Source organism: Leptonychotes weddellii, chromosome 14 (genome assembly GCF_054177405.1).
Source record: "Leptonychotes weddellii isolate Sample4059 chromosome 14, ASM5417740v2, whole genome shotgun sequence".
In the NCBI taxonomy this organism is placed as follows: domain Eukaryota; kingdom Metazoa; phylum Chordata; class Mammalia; order Carnivora; family Phocidae; genus Leptonychotes; species Leptonychotes weddellii.
This window is the reverse complement of record NC_138382.1, coordinates 893,088-914,005: the sequence shown is the minus strand read 5'-3', so window position 1 is coordinate 914,005 and position 20,918 is coordinate 893,088. Positions and strand designations below refer to the sequence as shown.

Here is a 20,918-nt window from a genome sequence, read left to right as displayed (position 1 = left end):
TATACTTTATGGCAAAATGTTAACTGTAGAACCAAGTAGATACATGGATGGACATTGTCTATTTCAACTTTTCACGTACTTAATATTTTTCTTAAACAAAGTGAGGAAAAGCACATGCTAATGATGTTAGTGACCTGCCAGGAGATTGAGCTGGTCCCCCAATAACCCCACCAACAGTGCTGCTGTCTAATGTCTGACGCGTGACCAAAGCCAGCTCGGCTGAAATGCACGTGTGGTCTGGGGCCTCGGGAGTCTCTCCGCTGCTACCCAAAACTGCCTGACCCTTGTAAGAAGCCAGCCTTCCCTTCATCCCACCTACAAAAGCTCACTGCCAGGCAAACCGAATGAGTACAACACCTCATGCAAGCGCACCTGCCTTCAGGCTGCACATCAGCAGTGGACCGGCAGGACCACAAACGGCAGCACTTTCATCCATGAGGACACAGGAATGACACTATGGCCAAGAACAGGAAGAAAGCTTCTCTCCTTCAAGGATGAAAAACACAAAGAAAACAAGTAGCTTCTAACAAGAGGAGAAGTTGAAAACCCCGGGCCTGAGAACTGTCAGAAGGACAAGGAAAGCATCCTGACAGCCAGCACGCCAGAAGGGAGGGGCCCAGGGGGCAAGGAGCCAGAAGAAAGAGGCAGGAAAGAGATGCGCTTGAATGATCCGGTTTCTCCAAAGCTCACGCCAAGTTACACACAAAATCCGCTTTGAAAATAACCACCACAGAAGATAGTTTACAGCGGGAGGGTCAATCTGACAGGAGACAGAATTTCACAGAAGTACCCCTGGGAACCATCCCAAGCAGCCCCTTCGCTACAGGAACCAAGGCCCAGGCTGCCCGACAGACTTCCCATCCGCCCCCCAAGAGCGACTGTGGTCACGGCAAAGGGGACTCGGAGTCCCAGGAGGCTGCTGGCCAGTACACGCCAGGCAGGCGTCCCCACGGCCCTCCCGCTTTAGAAAACCGTGCGTGTTTCCAACGCTCCTCACTTTCACAACAGGAAGGCAAGAAAGATAAAAATATAAAGTGTTAATAAAAGGGAACATTTCTCTAATGAACTTGGTTGGGTCCCCTCCATCACCCAAACACTAAAACCTTAATTATTAATTAGACTTTTATAATTTTAGAAAAGTATAGAACATTATGAAATTTATCAAACTATGCTAAGACAAGATCCAAGTAACAGCTGACTGTATTATCTATTAAAAATATTAGGATTTGTAAAACAATATAAAAAACCTTTAGCTAAAAGATTTCCACCTACCTAGGAACACAGCATGAATTCCTCTAAGGAGACATTTAAGGACATTCATTTATCTCACCAAAGCCTAAGTGTTGGGAACAAGATAAGGCAGGTTTGTGGGTCTGTCCAGGCAGTGCTGACGGTGCAGTTAGGGGAGGCGTGGTATCGCTCACTCTGCAGCCTATCTCCTTCTACAGTAACGGAACATCATTCACATCACTACAGCAGCAGCAAACTCAACAGCTGACCATCACCAGTGTTGGAGACCAAGTGCACTTGTACCTTCAGCGAGGCTAGTGGATGCTCTGGGCCCAGTAAGCTCCAGTGGAAGGAGGCCAGGTCTTCGTCGGGCAGGATGTGATTCCCTGCAACACAGACACGGCACAGTGAGAAACAGCGCGTCACTGACACTGCACACCACCATCGCAGGTCCCTAGGGGCTTCGTTTTAGACGCTGCGGTAACTTAGGGCCGTCTCCTTTGACATACCACATAAAACTTCCACACAAACACTGAAAATACATCTTCATCTTTTCATACAAAGCAACAGACAGCAGGCAGACCTCTTGCAGCTGCCTCAGCACGACATGAGCTTCCAGGACAGTTCCAACAGCATTACAACGGAACAAACTGCATAAAACTGAAGTGACTTCGCTCGACAGTGCTAAGGTCAGTCTGACAATGCTGGGATATCGGGTTTCGTTTGCTCACGAGACCCTAGGCTTCAAACCCCAGGTTCCACAGCAGAGGCAGACCGCGCACTTCCAGAATCTCTCTAAGCACGGTTACGTGACTTGTGACATGGGTCATACCTCCTCCCATCACTTCCACCATCACCCACAGATGACGAAGCACAGACCACACCAGCACCAGGAATGCCACTCGGCTGGACGCCCTATCACCAGGGCTGCATCAAAAATAAGAACTGCATTAGGTTGAGAAACTGTATTTTGGGGAACACTCTCCCTTCACTGTAGCACTTGGATGCCAACATGCCAACATCATTAGTGTGTTAGTTCTCTCGATGCAATTTAAAAGTGTCAAGTTCCTGAATAATTCTGTGATTTTTATATCATGATTTAGTTCCCTCCCCACTGAGAAGGCAGATTCATTAATTAACTACTAAGAGAAAGCAAAACAAGGTGAGTTCGGGGCGCCTGGGTGGCTCAGTTGGTTAAGTGTCTGCCTTCAGCTCAGGTCATGATCCCAGAGTGCTGGGATCAAGCCCCGCATCGGGCTCCCTGCTCAGGGGGCAGTCTGCTTCTCCCTCTCCCAATGCCCCTGCCCCCCAGCTTGTGCATGCTCTCTCACTCTCAAATAAATAAAATCTTTAAAAAAAAAAAGTGATTTCTTAGTTACTAATTAATTAATTAATCTTAATACTCTAAACATGAAAGTACTCGACACATGAGCGCTGAACTGCCATGAATTCCAGAGGAGCAAAGTTACGTCCTCACTGTCTTACTGAGCTTTGCACTGCCTTCCTGGGTTCACAGGTGCACAGAACTTTACTGTGAAGTATGATGCATCTTAGATTTTTTTTGAAGCTTCTATCTGAAAAAATATGAGGCCAATTCCAACATCAGTAATAGTCTATTAAAATCTAGGTCACATACTTAACTGAATATTCTACCCAACCTCTCTAAACCAAAATAACTCATATAACTACACTGCCCATTACAAAAAGGAAAAGGAAAAGAAAAATAATCTTTCTCATTTGAGGACACGGAAACTTTTACACAAAATCTAAAATAAAAATGCGCGCCCAATTAAGACTTTACCTGTAACTCGTCTAAAATTTTTAAAGAAATTCCAAGCCCTAAATTCATTATTATTCAAAATGTAACTATTGTTTTTCACTCATTTTAAGACTTCACAGTGGGGGCGCCTGGGTGGCTCAGTTGGTTAAGCGACTGCCTTCGGCTCAGGTCATGATCCTGGAGTCCCGGGATCGAGTCCCGCATCGGGCTCCCTGCTCGGCGGGGAGTCTGCTTCTCCCTCTGACCCTCCTCCTCTCAAGCTCTCTGTCTCTCATTCTCTCTCTCAAATAAATAAATAAAATCTTTAAAAAAAAAAAAAAGACTTCACAGGGTAATTTAGCTAGAAGAAAGAGTACAGAGTTTGCACTCTCTCCTAAGAAATATATTCAACGTTTCTCAAATACAATAAACAAATATCCTCCATATCTCAAATTAGCTAGGGAATCCCGATATTCTGCAAGCATACAATTTTCCAGTTCATTTAAGGTCAATTAATATGTCAAAGTCATTTTGTGTAACATTTAGGTAAATAGGAAACTTTTCACAATATCCCCATTTACATAATCACTTTTAACATCAGAGAAAATACCTTCTATATTTTAATATTTGAAAATATGAAAGTATATTTAGAAAATTGGTTTTAATTCTCCAAATCCCAAGTCCAAATGGACAGAAAACAGCCACGTGCTTAACAACACATAGTTAAGGTGAGATTCAAGCAAGGATAATTTGCAAAATCAGAACTGTTGACGGATTGGTGGTTACACAGTTTGAAATGCTATCACCAAATACAACACAAAAAAAATTGTGGCTCCCTCAGTGTAATTTCTAACTGTGTAAAAACTTTTTGGAATGTTTATAAAATCTGGTAAGTAGAAACATCTAAACACAGCTCACAATATGACTGCTATCCTACACATTTCAGAGAAGACAAATGGAGAACACAGTAAGATCTCACTTATCTGGAGACCACGGAGCATTCAAACAGGGCCTGCCTGTCCCTAGCGGCCCCCCACCCGCCACTGCGGCCCCTGGGCTGCGATCCCAGGAGGGCCCAGCTTGGAGAACGCCCATTCACACTGTGGGCCCAATTCTTACAAAACCAGCCACTACAGCTGGGTGTCCAAGTAGCTTTAAACATGCATACTACAAGCACAAAACCAGGAATGAACAGAAAAGAAAGAAAAAACTGCAAAATGCAAACAAAAGTGATAGATGAATATATAACTACTGGAAAGTCATTTTTACATGAAATGAATTAATATATAAAACTTCAATCAAAACAAGATTTCATCTCTTCTAGGTATCCAGCATGAGGAATTCCTCCAAGGGAGTTTCTAGACATCTAAAATGCAGGTATTGGAGGTGAGCTAAGGTAGCTTATGTTTGTTGTTTTTCTTTCAAAGCAGTGAGTGTCCCCAACACACAAGAACCCATGACAGAGCTGAGTTCACAACACATTTTCTTCTCTAACAAACATGACTTATGACAAAGGGTTAAATGTCTAATTTTCATAGTGAGGATGTGCTTAACATTTGTGATTTTAAAATACCATTTTCCCCAAAGTATTAGTGAATTTATTCACAAAATTAGTTTTCCGCCCCGGAAAGAACAACACATAAACGAATACTTAAGAACAAAAGAAGCACATTATCAGCGACACCAAAAAATAATACTGAGTAAGGAACACCACTGAGGAGGGGCACACTCCACAACATTCCAGCACCGACATTTAAAAATATCAGTGTGCGGGGTGCCTGGGTGGCTCAGTCGTTAAGCGTCTGCCTTCGGCTCAGGTCATGGTCCCAGGGTCCTGGGATCGAGCCCCGCATCGGGCTCCCTGCTCGGCGGGAAGCCTGCTTCTCCCTCTCCCGCTCCCCCTGCTTGTGTTCCCTCTCTCGCTGTCTCTCTCTCTGTCAAATAAATAAATAAAACCTTAAAATATATATATATATATATATATATATATATATATATATCAGTGTGTTCCCAGCATAGAACCCTATCAAACGAAGCAGTTTTCACACTGCCCACCTACCTAACAGAGCAGCAAAGATAGGGAAGCGGTTTGGGTTCAGGTCCAGCTGCTTGGCGACCTCGTGCATCAGATACTGGCTCGTGGTGAGACTTTTCCCGTTCCGGCTCAGTTTGAGGGCGTGGGCACTGAAGTAGTAAGGGATGTTGCACAGCGCGTAGTCGGAGTCGTAGGCGACCAAGCCATGGAAGCCATTTTCTCTGCAGAAACCGATCACTTCCTGATGGTGGTCCTCGATGCTCTGGGCCACCTGTGCAAGCGAGAGGAGCACGTGGTCAGAGCCTGCCCGCCACAGCGCCCATGTAGATGCCGCTGTGCAGAACCTGCAGATCCCAGATGCAGAGACACCCAAAAGAGCCAAAGAATCAAAGAACCATAAAAAGGGTGTGGCACACCGCTCCCGGGAGCAAGCTCCGTGGGAGCCATCTCCTGGTCAGTGACTATAATCCCATCTAAACTGCAAATTAACTGCCCATTTTTTGTCATACTCAAAGATCGTCCTGCTTAAAAATACACAATGCCAGCTGATCTCCATAACAGTATTCTGAGGGAAAAAAGGGAGAAGAAACAGGGATAGAAGAGGAAAATAAACAAGTGTCAAAGCAGGAGACAGAAGCCAGCCACCTCGGTAAAACCAAATAATTTCTTCAAAGTAGAAATATGTCAAATAGGTAAAATAATAAAAAGGATTTTTTTTTTTTTTTTACAGAGAAGCCAAGCGTTACCCTTCACCCACAGATCTGCTAGTTATTATACACGCTAGAGCACTCAGCATATGGGGACAGAAGTAAAGGTGAACGTTTACCCCAAGCAACACTGTCACATAGTCATCCTGTGCAAAGGATCAGACCTGGTGGTGTAGTCCCAGGCTCAGGACCACCATGGGGACCAGGCTGAAACTCACTGCCTGCTTAGTGATGAAGACTACAAAGCTGCAGCTTCTTTCCTTGTCCCAACTCTCCCAGGGTGAGTGGTCCGCCGCAGGTATCCCGGAGACCCAGGAATCTCGGGGAACGTAGCATCCTAAGGGCGGACAGCGGGCAACACCCGTGGAAAAGTAAAAGGCTCTAGGAATCTTTCTACTCCCAAAACATACCAAAAGGCATTTGAAAAACACTTTCCTAAAATATATAAAGTCAAAGACAATCAATTCTTCTCCTATTTCCCAAATTCATTCAACCAACTGAAATCTGGTAGATTTTTTGTTTCTACAATAGATAAGGTATTTGAGAAAACAGATTTTTAAATTAAATCAAGTGACTCAGCTAACGGTAGAAAATTAACTCCCCAAAGAGCCCTAAAGTTGAAAAACATGTGCCTTAAATATAAGTGTTTAGAACTATACTGTCCAATGTGTGGCTATACTGAATTAAAGTCAAAACTAAATCACATCCAAACAGTAAGTACGAGTGTTCAGGGGTCACTGGCTGGGCACACTGTGGAGTTGCTCCCATTTCTCACTGAATTTCACAGGACAAGTGGTCACCGTATTTTGTTGGAAAGTTAGTTATAATGAAATCTCACTTAGAAGCAAGGGCAAACCCTTTAAAAATGCTATTTAAAGGAAAAGTAATTTCCTGCATTCTCTTAATACTTTTATAAAAACATTTTACTTCATAAGAAAAATATAAACATTTAGTCAATTTATTTCTATTTCTTAGAATAGAAAAATGCACTTTCGTCCCTTATCTAAAAACACTGTACCTTCACTAAAACAGAAAAGTACAGTTTAAGAAAATTCTGAAGTGAGGCCAGCTCCACCTCTCCCAGCCCAAGCCCCCGCCTCCCCCCACTTCAGGATGCACAACTTTATAATGACAGCAACGTCTTAAAACATTTCTAAATCACAGCAAACCCTGGCTGTCGTCCAGACAACTTTAATCATAAATCTGCACAATCTCCCCAGAAGCCCTGAAACGAAAGGAGACTGTGAGTGACCACCCCTCACCCCCCACCCCTCCAAGGAGTTCCAGAAAAGGCAGCATGGCAACTTGCTCCAGAGCCAGGCGCCCTGTGGAGATGGGGCAGAATTAAGTGCAGGAGCTGCACACCGCACACCTGGTATGTACGTTTGTGACAGAGTTTATTAAACCCCTCTCCCAGGACGCTGCAGCCGGGGCCGTCATCCTTCCTGAGCGCCCCTGTGCCAGTCACCAGGCTGCACGCCTCACAGCCACCCGGGAAGGGGAGCGGGGGAGGGGGACCAGCCCGCTATGAGGGCCCACGACCAGGGCCCCAGGGGGAGGGCAGGTGCACTGGCCCGAGGTGAGCACAGCGGGGAGGTGGCAGTGGTAAACTCGGAGGAAGCAGGGATGGGGTCTCATCTGGCGGTTCTCAAGGAAGGCTTCAGAGTCCTACAACAATCGGCATTATACTTCCAGAACCTTAAAACGTTCGTGCCCTTTGACCCGGTGATCTCACTCCAGGAAACGGAGCCTAAGAAACCAGCACCGGTGACAAATGCTGGGAGTGTCAGAGGGTCAGAGCAGGTTCCCGTGGGAGAACGTAAGCTAACACCCAGGAGCTGGGCAAACACAGCAGCCCGCAGTGTTGTGCAGAAACACGGGGAAAAGCTTTCGACAAAACACTAAGCAAACTGTTCAGAATCAATCCCCTGTACACAGAGCAGCGCGAAGCTGCGTCGGTGGGGAAACACTGGAAGGGACACAGCAAACGCCAACAGCTGTGTCAGGACGGTGCAATTAAGCTTAACGAAAACTTCCTTAGAGGAAAAAAAATGAATAAAAACGCTGAAGCAGCACTAGGATAAGCCACACCCACCCTGGCCTCCTCAGTGTCACCATAGTGGGGACAGACGCTCTTCCTTCCCCAAGGATGACAAGGCATGCACTTACTCATCTGCCAACCAGGGGTCTAGGCTGGCATCTGGCATGGTAAATTCCAAAAGAAAGAAGAACACTGGGGGCCCCATTACGGGGCCCCAGGAGTCTTTAAGCTACCTGCACAGATGGGTGAGATCTGCTCTATCCAGCAGAAGGAGCAGGCAGAGGGCCTCGCAGAGGGCGGACTTGGGGCTCTCCACCATCGCCTCCTTCCGCCATCCCAAGCACAGTTCCCTGTTCTTTCAGAACATCTGGTTTCAGTTGGCATTAAAAAGCAAAGTGAATGAGCTCTTATTAATTCACTACAACACTAATTTGCAAATGATTAACAATACCTTAATCCTCCCTCAAAGCACACCCAGCGTTAAACAAATAGCTGCCCACTAGCATTAACGTCCTAAAACAAAAGATGGAGGAATCAAGCCCGTGAGAGCATGGACTTCAAGGCTCGAGTCAAGGTGGGCTGACCTGTGCCCCTGTCTTGCTCATCTTTCCCACCTCAGGCACCCTGAGGGCCGGCAAAGGGGACAGAACCAGAACGCCTAGGTCCCAGTTCTGGCTTGGCGCCCACCTGCCCAGCCAGGAATGTACAATTCATGGGTCTTTAAGTTTCCTTCAACTTCCAAATTTCTGGTGTTCTCTCCCACCTTTACCTGAGGAAAGGCAACATGGCCTTAAAACCATAAGGTAACAGACACGATCCTCCCCCGGTGGGCGGGTAATGGACGCGTGGTGGTCCGTTACCACAAAACCCTGAGGCCAGAGTTCAGAGTTGGGGATGTAGGTGGTGGATACACATGACGTATGCACTGTCCAAACTCACACAACTACACCTCTCACACGGAGAATGAACTTTAACGTATGCAAATTAAAAACAAATCAGCCGGGACATCTGGGGGCCAGGAATGAATGCAGACTGGCTAAGGTACAGAACTGTACTAGAAAAGTCTGAAATGACCTCTCTGAGTGGGGTGGGGGCTGCTGCCCTAGGTAACTTTGGAGAACAATGTTTTGAATGGAAGGTCAGACTTCTGAGGACAGGCACCACACAGATGCTGACCTCTCCTGGTAATGTGTATCTCGAGGGCACAGGGGTGCAGGTGACAGCGCTGAGACCACATCATGAATGGTGGACAAGCCAGGTGTCTCACCATCAGAGAACGGGGTTACACATGGGCAAAAGGAGGAGGCTGGCACGACCCTATGGTGCCAGCTTAGCCATGGAGACGTCCTATGAACTGATGTGTAGGTGACAACACAGACAGGCACAGAAATCATCAGAGGTGACGTGTGTACACACACACCTCCCCGCTGTTGACAGCTGAAAAGCAGCGACACCCCAGGAGTGAGAACACCCGCGCTCTGATGTGGTTTCTAAATTCCATTCTCCACGAAATGGAACCAGGGCCCTTGAGAAAAATGGGTGATGCCAGGGCAGGGAAATCCAAGACGGTCCTAGGGCATGTCTCTGTAGCGCCAGAAAGGAAGGAGGTGCTCACAAAACGAAGGAGGGGTGTGCCAGGACACAGGAAACCCCCCCCCCCCGAGAGACTCCCAATGGCCAAAGCTAGAATAATTTATGCAACAAAATAAAGGACACATAAGGTTATCACCCAAAGTATAAAACTAATACACGAGCCTGTATTAGTCCAGACAAATGATTACATAAACACAGTCTGCCCTACACAAGAATTCCAACAATAATGTGAAATCCCTCCCTGGAGCTAAAGCTCACCCCCACCGTCCCCCCGAGAGGGGGCTAGCCCAAAGGACCACTTCCAAAGAAGCAAACCAGCAACGGGATGAAGTCGTGTCACAGAGCAGATGCCTGCCGACTCCACCACGGTATGGTGTGACAAAGGGCACTGCAACTCTGGGGCATTCTCCCCAAAACATGAGAAAGCATCAGGCAGCCCAAACCGGAGGCCAGCCCACAAAATACCTGCTCAGTAACCCAAAGTGCCAAGGACACCAAAGAAGCAGAGGTTGAGGAGCTGTCCTGGACCAGAGGGGCCTGAGGAGATGGGACACCTGAAGGCCACAGGGCAACCAAGATCGGGGCACGGAGCCTAAAAGAACCCCGGCGGAAGGAGGGATAAGAACTGAATGAAGGGGGTGCCTGGGTGGCTCAGATGGTTAAGCGTCTGCCTTCAGCTCAGGTCATGGTCCCAGAGTCCTGGGATCGAGCCCCACATCGGGCTCCTGGCTCAGTGAGGAGCCTGCTTCTCCCTCTCCCTCTGCCTCTCTCCCTGCTCATGCTTTCTCTCTCCTCTCTCTCTGTATCTCTGTGTCTCAAATGAATAAATAAAATCTTTAAAAAAAAAAAAAAAAGAAGAACTGAATGAAGGGGGCGCCTGGGTGGCTCAGTGGGTTAAGTGTCTGCCTTCGGCTCAGGTCATGATCCTGGAGTCCTGGGATCGAGCCCCGCGTCAGACTCCCTGCTCGGCGGGGAGTCTGCTTCTCCCTCTCCCTCTGCCTGCCTCTCTGCCTACTTGTGCTCTCTATCTATCTGTCAAATAAATAAATAAATAAAAATCTTTAAAAAAAAATTAAAAAAAAAAGAACTGAATGAAGAACACAGTGAGGCTCATGGTACCGCATCAATGCGAGCTTCTTAGTTTTGATAACCGCTCGCTCACAAGCTGTTACCGTGCACAGAAGCGGAGTGAAGGATATTCGGGAACCCTCTGTACCATCTTGGCAACTTTTCTATAAACCTAAAATTATTCCACAGTTAAGTTTATTTTAAAAAAGAAAAAAATCAACAGTCTACAAGACACCAGCTGGAAGACTATTTTAAGCTACTTCACCAGGTGAACACAGCATTAACAGGCATGAACAGCACAGTCTAAGATCCTATTATGTGAAAACACATCTCTCCGCAGATCGTGGGGCTTCAGGAAGCAGGAGAGCCCACTGCAGGTGAGATTGGGCCACTACAGACCTGCGAATAAATGAACCAAGTCCCCTGGCCAGAGGGCCCCGGGACAACACCTCAAGACGAGCACCACCTCAAAGAGCAAGTGTTGGGACTGGGTCGGTGCAAGGTCTGGCTGGGGACAGGAAAAGGGTCTAGGCTGCGTCAAAACAGGACTTGAAAGGCAATTATTCAATTAAAGGTAAAAAGTGAATGTCAGAGTTAGGCTTCAGGGAAGCAGGGTCTGACAGGCACTGGCTGTCCCTCTCTTTTGAGCATCTTCTCTCCAGGCCTGTAAGCCCTCTGCTCTGGGGCCCGCCTCCCACCTAAGCTGCCCGGGGACAGCACCCTGCTTCTCTGATTCCCTGGCCTCCAGCTCCAGGGGCAAACTGGGCAGAATATAACGAAATCGGTACACCTGGTTCTTAATTCTAATTTTAGAAGTGAGGGAAAACTATGACATACGATACTGGGATGATTATTTCAAGCTAAAAACTTGAAGCCCTGAGACCCACTTTCCTACAAGCGGTAGTAGAGGGGTAAAGCCTCCCTCCCCGAGAGTGAGCCAAACCTGAAATTCTGCACGGCCTCAGTAAGGAAAACCCCAGGCTGGTACCCCGAGACCACAGACGCCATAAAGGCAGGTTTCTGTCTCTGGCGCCAGGGGGGTGAACCCCACTGCCCACTTTAACACTTTCTGCACTTCCACTTCTTCATCTGCAAAAGTAACACCATCCCTACACCTCAAAGGGCAGCTGCAACGGTTAACGAGCAACTGCATGTAAACAGTTCAGTCCTTCATAAATAACAAACGCTGATAAAAATCGGCTACCATTTGTCTTTAAGAAAGCTGCAGAAGAAAGGATCTGCTTCTTCATACTTTTCAAACATATGGGACCTGAAACACTATGAGTTGTCATAAATAGATTTTCCGACATCAAGAAAAAAAATACTGTGAGGTTTTTCTTTAGAACGGTTTTACACCAGCTCAGGGAATAATGTGACACACCCTCCAGCCACTTATGAGATTTAAAAGATGTAAGTTAACCTGAACGTAAGAGGATAGGAGTCGACCTAAATTCTTTTGCTTTTTTAAAAAATGACACCTTGATCTTGAACTCTAGTTGCCAGGTCCTGGGTGAGTGAGATTACTCAAGCTACTCACTCCTGCTCGAGTCCAACAGAGGAATGAGGACATAAAAGTCAACTCCAATTTGGTGGAAGATTTTTATTGTTGTTGTCAACATTAAAAGGGCAATTTCAAGTTATGACATATTTTAGCGATGTCTCTAAAAACTAAGTCTCTCCCCCTGAGAAATCTGGAATCAGAGCTGAAGAGCTTCTTACCTTACACATCTCTTGCCTATTCTATAAGAACTGATTATAGTGGTCTTAGAAGGAAAAATAATTTTTCAAAATAAGTGAGTGGCACATGAAAAGATTCTCAACTTCATTAATCATAAAGGAAATGAAAATCAAAACCACAATGAGATATCATTCAAAACCCATAAGGATGGCTACTATCAAAAAAATAAACATAAATAAGCAGGTGTTGGTGAGGTGAAGAAATTGGAGCCTCATACACTGCTGGTGGGAATGCAAAAGGGCGCAACTATCAAAAAAATAAACAAACATAAATAAGCAGGTGTTGGTGAGGTGAAGAAATTGGAGCCTCATACACTGCTGGTGGGAATGCAAAAGGGCATAGCTGCTGTGGAAAACAGTATGACCATTCCTCAAAAAATTACCCAGAGAACTACCCTATGATCCAGCAATTCTACTTCCAGGTATATACCAAAAGAACTGAAAGCAGAAACTTAAACAGGTATTTGTACACCCATTCTCATAATAATATTATCACAACAGCCAAAAGGTGGAAGCAACCATCAACAGATGAATGGATAAAGAAAATGTGTATAGACACAGTAGAATATTACTCAGCCTTGAAAAAGAATAAACTCCTGACACCTGCTACAAAACATGGATGAACCTTGAGAACACTATATTAAGTGAAATAAGCTGGTCACAAAAGGACAAATACTGTACGATTCTACTTACATGAGGTCCCGACAGCAGTGAAATTCCAAGACAGAGTAGGTAGTGGGCACCAGGGGCTAGGAGGGGGGGTGGGGGGGGATAGAGTTTCAGTTTGGGTGTTTAGTGGGGACAAAGTTTCAGTTTGGGAAGATGAGAAAGTTCTGGAAACAGACGGTGCGGACGGTTGCACGACAGTGTCAATGTACTTAATGCCACTGCACTGTACACTTAACAATGGTTAAAACAGTAAAATTTTTGTTATAGTTCACCACAATTTAAAAAAATAAAATTAAGAATATATAATAATAAAAAGAGGGTTTTGTGCCATCAACCTGTCTTCTTAGGAAGCCTAAGCACTTGGCTCCAAGAGGTAACTTCCTACTTGTCAAAGATAGAGGTTTTACTTTTCCTTCAGATGACGACGTTAGTGTGCATCATTAGCAAGGACTGTGGCTGCCAGGCTATGTAATAGGCTGAGACTTCTTTTTTTCTTTGCAATCTCTTTAACAGATTGCCTTAATGCCTGGCCAATAACAGGTACTCAATTTTGCTAAAGGGGAGATGAATCATCAACTGGGAACCAGTCAGAAAAGAGAGTATCAAGAATATAAGGTGAGAAAATAAATCTTACACAATGGCCACTGATCCAGGTGTTGAAAGAAAATAATTCAATGTGTCTGTCTATATAAAAAGAACAAAGCAAATATCTGATTAAAAAGTTAAGTACCTACACTACACATATGCAAGAGGAGTAACCTGAGTCCCCAGCCTCAAGCAGCTTCCAGTCAGCTGGGGATGCACACACAGGGAGTTGTAACAAAGCAGAACCCAGGAAGCACAGATGCACAGGTACACCGTGCGTATGCCTGGCCCAACCTGTGGGATCATCAGAGGAGGCTCCATGTGGGGCGCCTGGGTGGCTTAGTCAGGTAAGCGTCTGCCTTTGGCTCAGGTCATGATATGATCTCAGGGTCCTACGATGCAGCAATGGGGTGTCTGCTTCTCCTTCTCCTCTGCCCCTCCCCCTGTTCATGTTGTCTCTCTCAAATAAATCAATAAAATCTTTACAAAAAAAAAAGGGGCTCCATGAAGGAAGCTGGCACCTGACACGGACTTTAAAGTATGAGCAAAATCCTGACCAGCAGAAGTGAGTAGTTGGACAAGAAGGAGCAACACGAACAGAGTGGGGAAGCTGAACGTTTCCTGGGGAAGCAGGGAGTGGAATGGCTGAAGCGCTGACAAAGGAGAGCAGAGGAACTGTGAGCCATGCGGGCAGGTGGAAGGAGCTCAGTTCAGGAGGGTCTGAACCTCAGTACAGAGTTTGGATTAATGGTTTTGTTCAAGTTGCCGGCAGGACTGACTAACCTGAGGAGCCCGCAGGCTGCACCGACAAGGTGTGCAGGATGAGTTCCACCAGTGAGGCAGCAGGTGTGGGGCCCAGTCAGATGAGATACAATTCTGACGGCTGCCCACACTTAGACACTGGTGAATAAAATGGTACCCTTAGTGTAAGTCTAGCAGTGTACTTTTTGCTCTGTTTTATTATTCCATATCATTTTTTCTAAATGCTGGTAAATACCCAATAATTTGGTTTCACAACCACCAAGGGGTTTGCACAATCACTTATTCGGCCTATAGGCTCCACTTGGAGAGTTCACATGGTGGGGGTACTGGAGTGAGGAAGGGCACGTGGGAGACTGCTGGGCTTGCAGAGGGACCAGCAGGCTGGGTCATGAAATGCAGGGGGAGGGGGCAACACGACGACTCTAGGGGGCCAGGAGTGTGACCCTGAAGTGGATGACGAGGCTCAAACCAGTGAAGGTTATAAGCAAAATCCGAGGAGCCCAAGTGCACAGAGGATGGAACAGAAATAAGAATGAAGACTAGCTTAGAAGGGGTTGGGGCTACAGAAGGGAGACAGCATTTCAAAGTCTTAACGGTGAAGTTTCCCGCTAATTACAGGGTTCCACTCTGGGGTGGCTAAAGCACAAACACAATGGCCACTTGATGTGAGGGATAGGAGGCAGGAAGGGGGTGCTGAGTGGTCAGCTGTGTGCTAAATGGGGGTCAGGAGACACGGTGTCAAGCACATAACACCAACGGCCCAACAAGTCTCTGCGAGCAGGCCGTGGGACTGGTCAGAAGCTGTGTGCACACGTGGACAGCAGTAACTTCAAAGAGGTGATGCTGCGATTATGAGAAGGAAGAGCATGTAGTGGAGAACAGTGGCAATTATGGGAAGTCTTATTTCAGTAGCTCCAGGAAACAGAAGCACTCTGATCATCGAAAAGGGTTCAATAAGGCAGACAAAGGAGAAATGCTGGCTTTGATCAGTCTAACTTCAAGAAAAGGGAAGAGATATAGACATGGTGATGAATGTTATAGAAATCAGTGCTGAAACCACAGATCGGGGGCTCAAGAGCATAATCCAACCCACAGCCTATTTTGTTTGGCTTAAATAGTATTTTTTAAATGGGATAATTTCAAATAAAAGTCTGGATTCCTGGCTTTCTTCAAAAACGTGAAGTCTGATAATGCTGGCTCTACAGTCCAATAAGGTTTTTAAAACATGCACACTCTTGGATCTACCAAGTTTGTGTGTGCACCATTAGCAGGGGCTTGGATAAACTATGGAACACTGTGCAGGCATTAAAAAGAATTAGAATTATATAAACATAAAAAGATTTTTTACATCCTTATTTAAAAAAGCAAATTGCTGAATAATGTATTGTGTGATCACATTAATGTTAAAAATTAAAACCATATGGTGATAGTACATAATTTGTTGTGTAATGTATAATACAAAACATACATAGGCAGCTGCTACAGAAAACAGTATGGCAATTCCTCGAGAAATTAAACACAGAATTACCATATGATCTACCAATTCCACTTCTAGGCATCTCCAAAAGAACTATAGCTGGGGCTCAAACAGAGCACACCCAAGTTCATAGTAGCATGACTCATTATTCACAACAGACAAAAGGGGAAGCAACCCAAGCATCCATGGACAGATGGATGGATAAACCAAATGTGGTCTGTGGAATATTATGCAGTCTTTAAAAAGGAGGGTAACTAACACAATGTCACAACATGGATGAATCTTGAAGACATTAGGCTGAGTTAAGCCAGTCCAAAATTGGTACACTGCAAGATAATAAATATTTTAAAATAAGTATTTTACATGGGTGGCTGGTTTTGGTTGTAATGTGGTCAATTTTGAACCGAAGTATACCCTGGTCAATTCAAGGTCTTAGAGAACAAAGTGTAACTACTAGTTTTTGGCCTCTCCTGGATAGAAACCGTGCCGCTCCCCCTGTAGCTGGAAAACACAGCAGAGGCACTGTGCTATCGGATCTGACCTGGGAGTGAAGTGCAGGTAGGCACACCCCTGAGGCATTCTTACACAAAGCAACTGAACTTTGCCTTCAGCTCGGCACTTCCTCCTTGAGAAGGTTACTGGTTACTTGTCCCCAGATGTAGCCTACTCAGCAATCCTGTCTCATCCTATATAAAATGGGTAACAAAACCCTGTGCTGGCCAAATGAGACAACGCCGTGAAAGGGCCCAGCGAGGGCAGGCACCCGACAAGTCAGTCCCTGCCCCATCGGGTACGCATCATCATCCCAAAATCTCAAGCCACAGCCAAATCTCACAGACTTCCACTGACGTAAAGCAGGAGCACGGCTTTATTATGTCAGACCTAAGTAAATATGCCAGAGCACCGACTCGGGAAGATCTGAAGGTCTTCATTATAAACCCGCACCGACTCAAGTCCTGTGACAGGAACATTTAGGAAAGCTCCAGGGATTTAATGCCACGAAGATTTTTAAATAAATATCAGTCCCTCCCTGAAGTTACAAAGGTTGTGATGACTCAAAGCACACAAGAGGAAACACTCCCAGTAACTGGCAGAGGCCAAGCTCAGGCCAGGCAGTTCAGTGACCTGAACAAAATTAGCCGATTCATAGGCCAACTCCTAATGGTTAAAGAAATATAATTATTACTGTACCAAAAAAATTACAATTATTCCTCTACCAAAGACATACTCTTCGAAGTCAAAAAAGATTTCTCTAAGCAAAGCTGACAGGAAAGTAAGCCTTTCTGCCAGTTTACAGAAACCTAGAAGGCCAACAAGATGGTAGATTTTTATAAGACACATGCCTCATGGACCCAACATGGCATATAGTGACATTTCACGTCAATTTTGGCAATTCCTTTGTCAACTTTACATAATACTGTAGAAAAAAACTACTGATTGTCACACAGTAAAATTAACTTTTATTTACTTCTGATGTGTAGTTCTAAGGTTTTAAAAATGCATTCCCGGGGCACCTGGGTGGCTCAGTCGTCAAGCGCCTTGCTTGGGCTCAGGTCATGATCCCAGGGTCCTGGGATCGAGCCCCACAACGGGCTCCCTGCTCGGCGGGAAGACTGCTTCTCCCTCTCCCACTCCCCCTGCTTGTGTTCCCTCTCTTGCTGTCTCTCTGTCAAAAAATAGATTAAAAAATCTTAAAAAAAAAAAAATGCATTCCCACCACCACCATCAGAGTACATAACAGTTCCATCACCCCAAAAAGCTCCATCCCCGCACCCTCCCCTGACCCCTGCCCTCTGGCAACCACTGACCTGGTCATGAGAATGTCACATTAAGAGAATCACACCTTTAAGCCTGGCTTCTTTCGCTCAACATAAAGCCTTGGAGATTCAACCCACGAGTTGCCTGTACCAAAACTTCCTGTTGCTGATGAGTAGGACAGCACAGCATGGCCGGACCCATTTGTTTAGTCACCTACTGAAGGATATTTTGGCTGTTTCCAGTTCTGGCTGTTATGAATACAACTGTTATGAACACTCAAGTACAGTCTTTGTGTGAACAAAAGTTTCACTGGGTAATTACCCTGGAGCAGCGCTGCCAGAGCACATGGTAAATGCATACTTAACGCTGTGTGCCAGCCTGCATTCCCACCAGGCATGTGACACGCTTCCAGATGCTTAGCATTCTTGTCAGCACTTAGTATTGTTGGTAACGCTTGTTTTAGCCATTCTAACAGGCATACGGTGATATATTATCATGGTTTTAATTTACTTAACCGTTTTAATGGACATGTCTTAAAAAAAGTACACACTGCTTCATTCCCTTAGGGATCACTGAACATAAATTTTTCTGACTCAAAATCATCCTTGCAGAATAAACACTGTGCCACCCTCGGGGGCTACTCAAGTACACAGGATTGTTTTCCTGATTCTTCCCGATAGGCCACAGAATTATGTCTGGTTTTTACAGCTGTTTTTGTTTTTTTTTTTATCTTCTCTCTTACCAAGTGTCACTTCTTGCTATTAATGGCGCTCCTGACTCGGGCGACTTTCCTCTGCACCCTTCTCTCACGCTGAGTTTAGAAATGCGTTACCAAGCTTCTCAGAACCAAATCTGAGAAGGAGAGGAGTTGATTCTCCAGTGAGGAAAAAGAAAGCTTTGTTTTTTCTTTTCAGGTCACTGTACCAAAACTTCCTGACCTCCCATTTGGCAGCTTAGAAATTTCTAGTAGCTAAATTTCTTAGACGTGTTCCAAAAAGGTGAGGCTGCCAGGTTAAGCGCGCACTGGGTAACCGAGCCCTGACTGTATCAATCTGTGCGACTAGCACTGTGCTATGCTTCCGTACCAGGAGCTAAAAGCTTACCTAAAGCAAAACAGTCATGTAAAAAATCATCTTGTGTCTGGAAACCTCAATGGGAGAAATCATCTCAAATCTAGTTTCCAAGCACTCACACATTGGTAAAAATTCTGAGCACCTAGTAGGTAAACCACACAGAGAGGTGCAGAGATAAACGTAAAGACACTTCTTTATAGTTAGAAAAGAACTCAGGAGTTCTTTCAAAAGATACAGAGACTGTGCACACCCTGAATCTAATCCTGCATAATATTTACAGAGTTCCTTTGAAAGTCATTTGACCAGAAAGCTCATCCTGCCTTTTCGGTGCTAGTTTCCAGCTCCGAATACCTTTTCAAATATTCGGGAGGTGGACAGGCGCTGGCAATCGCCGCCGCCTTACCTCCCCGGGAGCCCGGGCTCCAGGGCAGAAAATGCCAGCGGCGCCAGGCTCTCACCCAAACTCCCAGGGGACTGGCTGTGCTTGGGCCAGGCCCACAGACCAATCCCCGCTCTCCCAGCCGCCACGACCCGCAGACTTAGAAGCCCTGTCACCAATCGCAACAGGACCGGGGCGGGACTTCCGCTATCACTTTAGGCTTTCCCACCACCATCTCAGCTCAGGCAGACAGGAAGAGTGAATTTCACAAACTTTGAGCTTAAGCACTTTCAAGCAGAAATAATGGCAAACAAGTTGGAAGACACAGTGGCAGCAGCCAAAAAACCAAAACAGACCCCTAAATTTTTAACAAAAAACAACGAAAAAGGAAGCAATCAAAACTGGAGTCGAGGGTCATTGATTTGCATGTTATCTCTGCAGTGGCTGCTGGGTCCTGAAGCCGTCCTTGGCCCCGGTTCAGCGAGGAGCCGTGTGCCAAAGGGGCAGCGGAGCGGCCGGCAGCAGCAGCTCTGACGACCTGCGTGCACGGCCCAAAGGGGCCGAGTCCTCCCTGTGCAGAGACCCCAATCCCGGAGACTCGGACGCACATCCCCTTTGCCCTGACTCTGAGCTGCACCTTTCACAGCAGACACACCAAACCCGAGACGCCAAGTCACAGAACTAACAAAATGCCATCGTGTCCAATCTTGCAGTTCCGTGAATTCTAACGCACACAGAAACCGGACAATTTCTCCGAACACTGTCCTCTTAGAGGGAACCTGGACACAGCCCTGTGTTCTCAAAAGCGGAGCCACCTCGGCAGGCCCTGGGCGGCTCGAGCCCCGCTGGACGCGGTGACAGCGGCGCGCGGTCCCCCTCGCCCCCGCTCGGGACCCCTTCCTGTCGCCCGCACGGAAAACCTGTTGCTGTGCGGGCACCGCCGCACGCGAGGGGAGCATCCGGCGCAAGTTCAGGCCGGCGACCCGCCCGCCTCGGGGAGGGAGGGCACCCCCGCGATGCCGGGCGGGGGCGCCGCGCCCCGCGCGCCCGGGGCTCCAGGCCGCGCGTCCATCTTGCGGCCCCCGCGCCCTCTGACCCCCCGGCCCCCGGCCCCGACCGGCCGCAGCGCGGCCCGCGCCCACCGCCGGCCCGCACCCCGGCCCCCACCCCGGCCCCCGCCGGCCGCACCTTGACGTGGAAGCGGATGAGCGCCAGGCGGATGCAGTGCGCCATGCAGACGGGCGGCAGGAACCAGACCTTGGGCGGCGGGGTGCCCTTGTTCTGGACATGGCTGACGATCTGCTGCGCCGTCTGGCGCTCGTTGCCCTGCCGCTTGACCCACTCGTGCAGCCGCGCCTTCTCGAGCGCGCCGTTGAAAAACACGAAGAGCTCGATGTTGCCGCCGAAGCAGGCCTTGGCCAGCGCGGCCAGGTAGCCGAGCATGTGGTTCCACTGGCCGCCGCTCACCCAGTCGGTGTAGAAGCCGCCGTAGAGGCGGTGCAGGCAGTTGTCGGCGTCCACCAGCAGGCGCAGCGGCGTGTGCGGGGGCCGCTGCCGCCCGCCGCCCACCAGGCTGCCCCGGGCCAGCTTCTGCAGCTCCACCGGCACCACGGCGCTCGGGCAGTGCTTCTCGATGTAGTCCTGGAAGCCCTGCACGCCCATGGCGGCGGCGGCGGCGGCGGCGGCGGGCGCGGGGCGGCGGGGCGGCGGGGCCGGGGGCGGCGGGGCCGGGGGCGGCGGGGCCGTGGCGCGGCCGGGGCGGCGGCGGGCTCTAGGGGGGGCCGGGGCGGGCCGCGGGCGCGCTCATGGCCGCTGCGGCCGCCATGTGCTGCCGCCTCCCAGGGCCATGGCGGGAGGGACCTGCGCCGTGCGCCGCTCGAGGCCCGGGCCAGGCTGAGGCGGCCTCGCGCGGGCGGCGGCGGCGGCGGCGGCGGGGCGGGGCGGCGCAGGCTGACGCACGCGGGCCGGCGGAGGGCGGAAGAGGCGGTGCCGCGGCCTGCGGGGCCCGCACCCAGTCCGGATCCCGGCCCCGGCGGGGAAGCGCA

At 47.8% G+C, this 20,918-nt stretch overlaps 1 protein-coding gene across 5 annotated transcripts in view; it reads right to left on the bottom strand.

Annotated features, from left to right (window-relative positions):
- FAM120A (family with sequence similarity 120 member A) overlaps positions 1-20,567 on the bottom strand; it is a 92,882-nt gene extending 72,315 nt beyond the window's left edge. For 2 of the 5 annotated variants that reach the window (XM_081802715.1, XM_081802718.1), the window contains exons 1-3: positions 20,062-20,567; positions 5,049-5,295; positions 1,534-1,616 (exon numbers count right to left, since the gene is read on the bottom strand). In XM_081802715.1, the coding sequence (XP_081658841.1) occupies positions 1,534-1,616; positions 5,049-5,295; positions 20,062-20,535 (804 nt within the window). In that variant the 5' untranslated portion in view covers positions 20,536-20,567. Of the gene's footprint in view, positions 1-1,533; positions 1,617-5,048; positions 5,296-19,793; positions 19,848-20,061 lie in introns of those variants that run through there. The other 3 variants (XM_081802714.1, XM_081802717.1, XM_081802716.1) reach the window with 3 other exon arrangements.
- Positions 20,568-20,918: the final 351 nt, after the last annotated feature.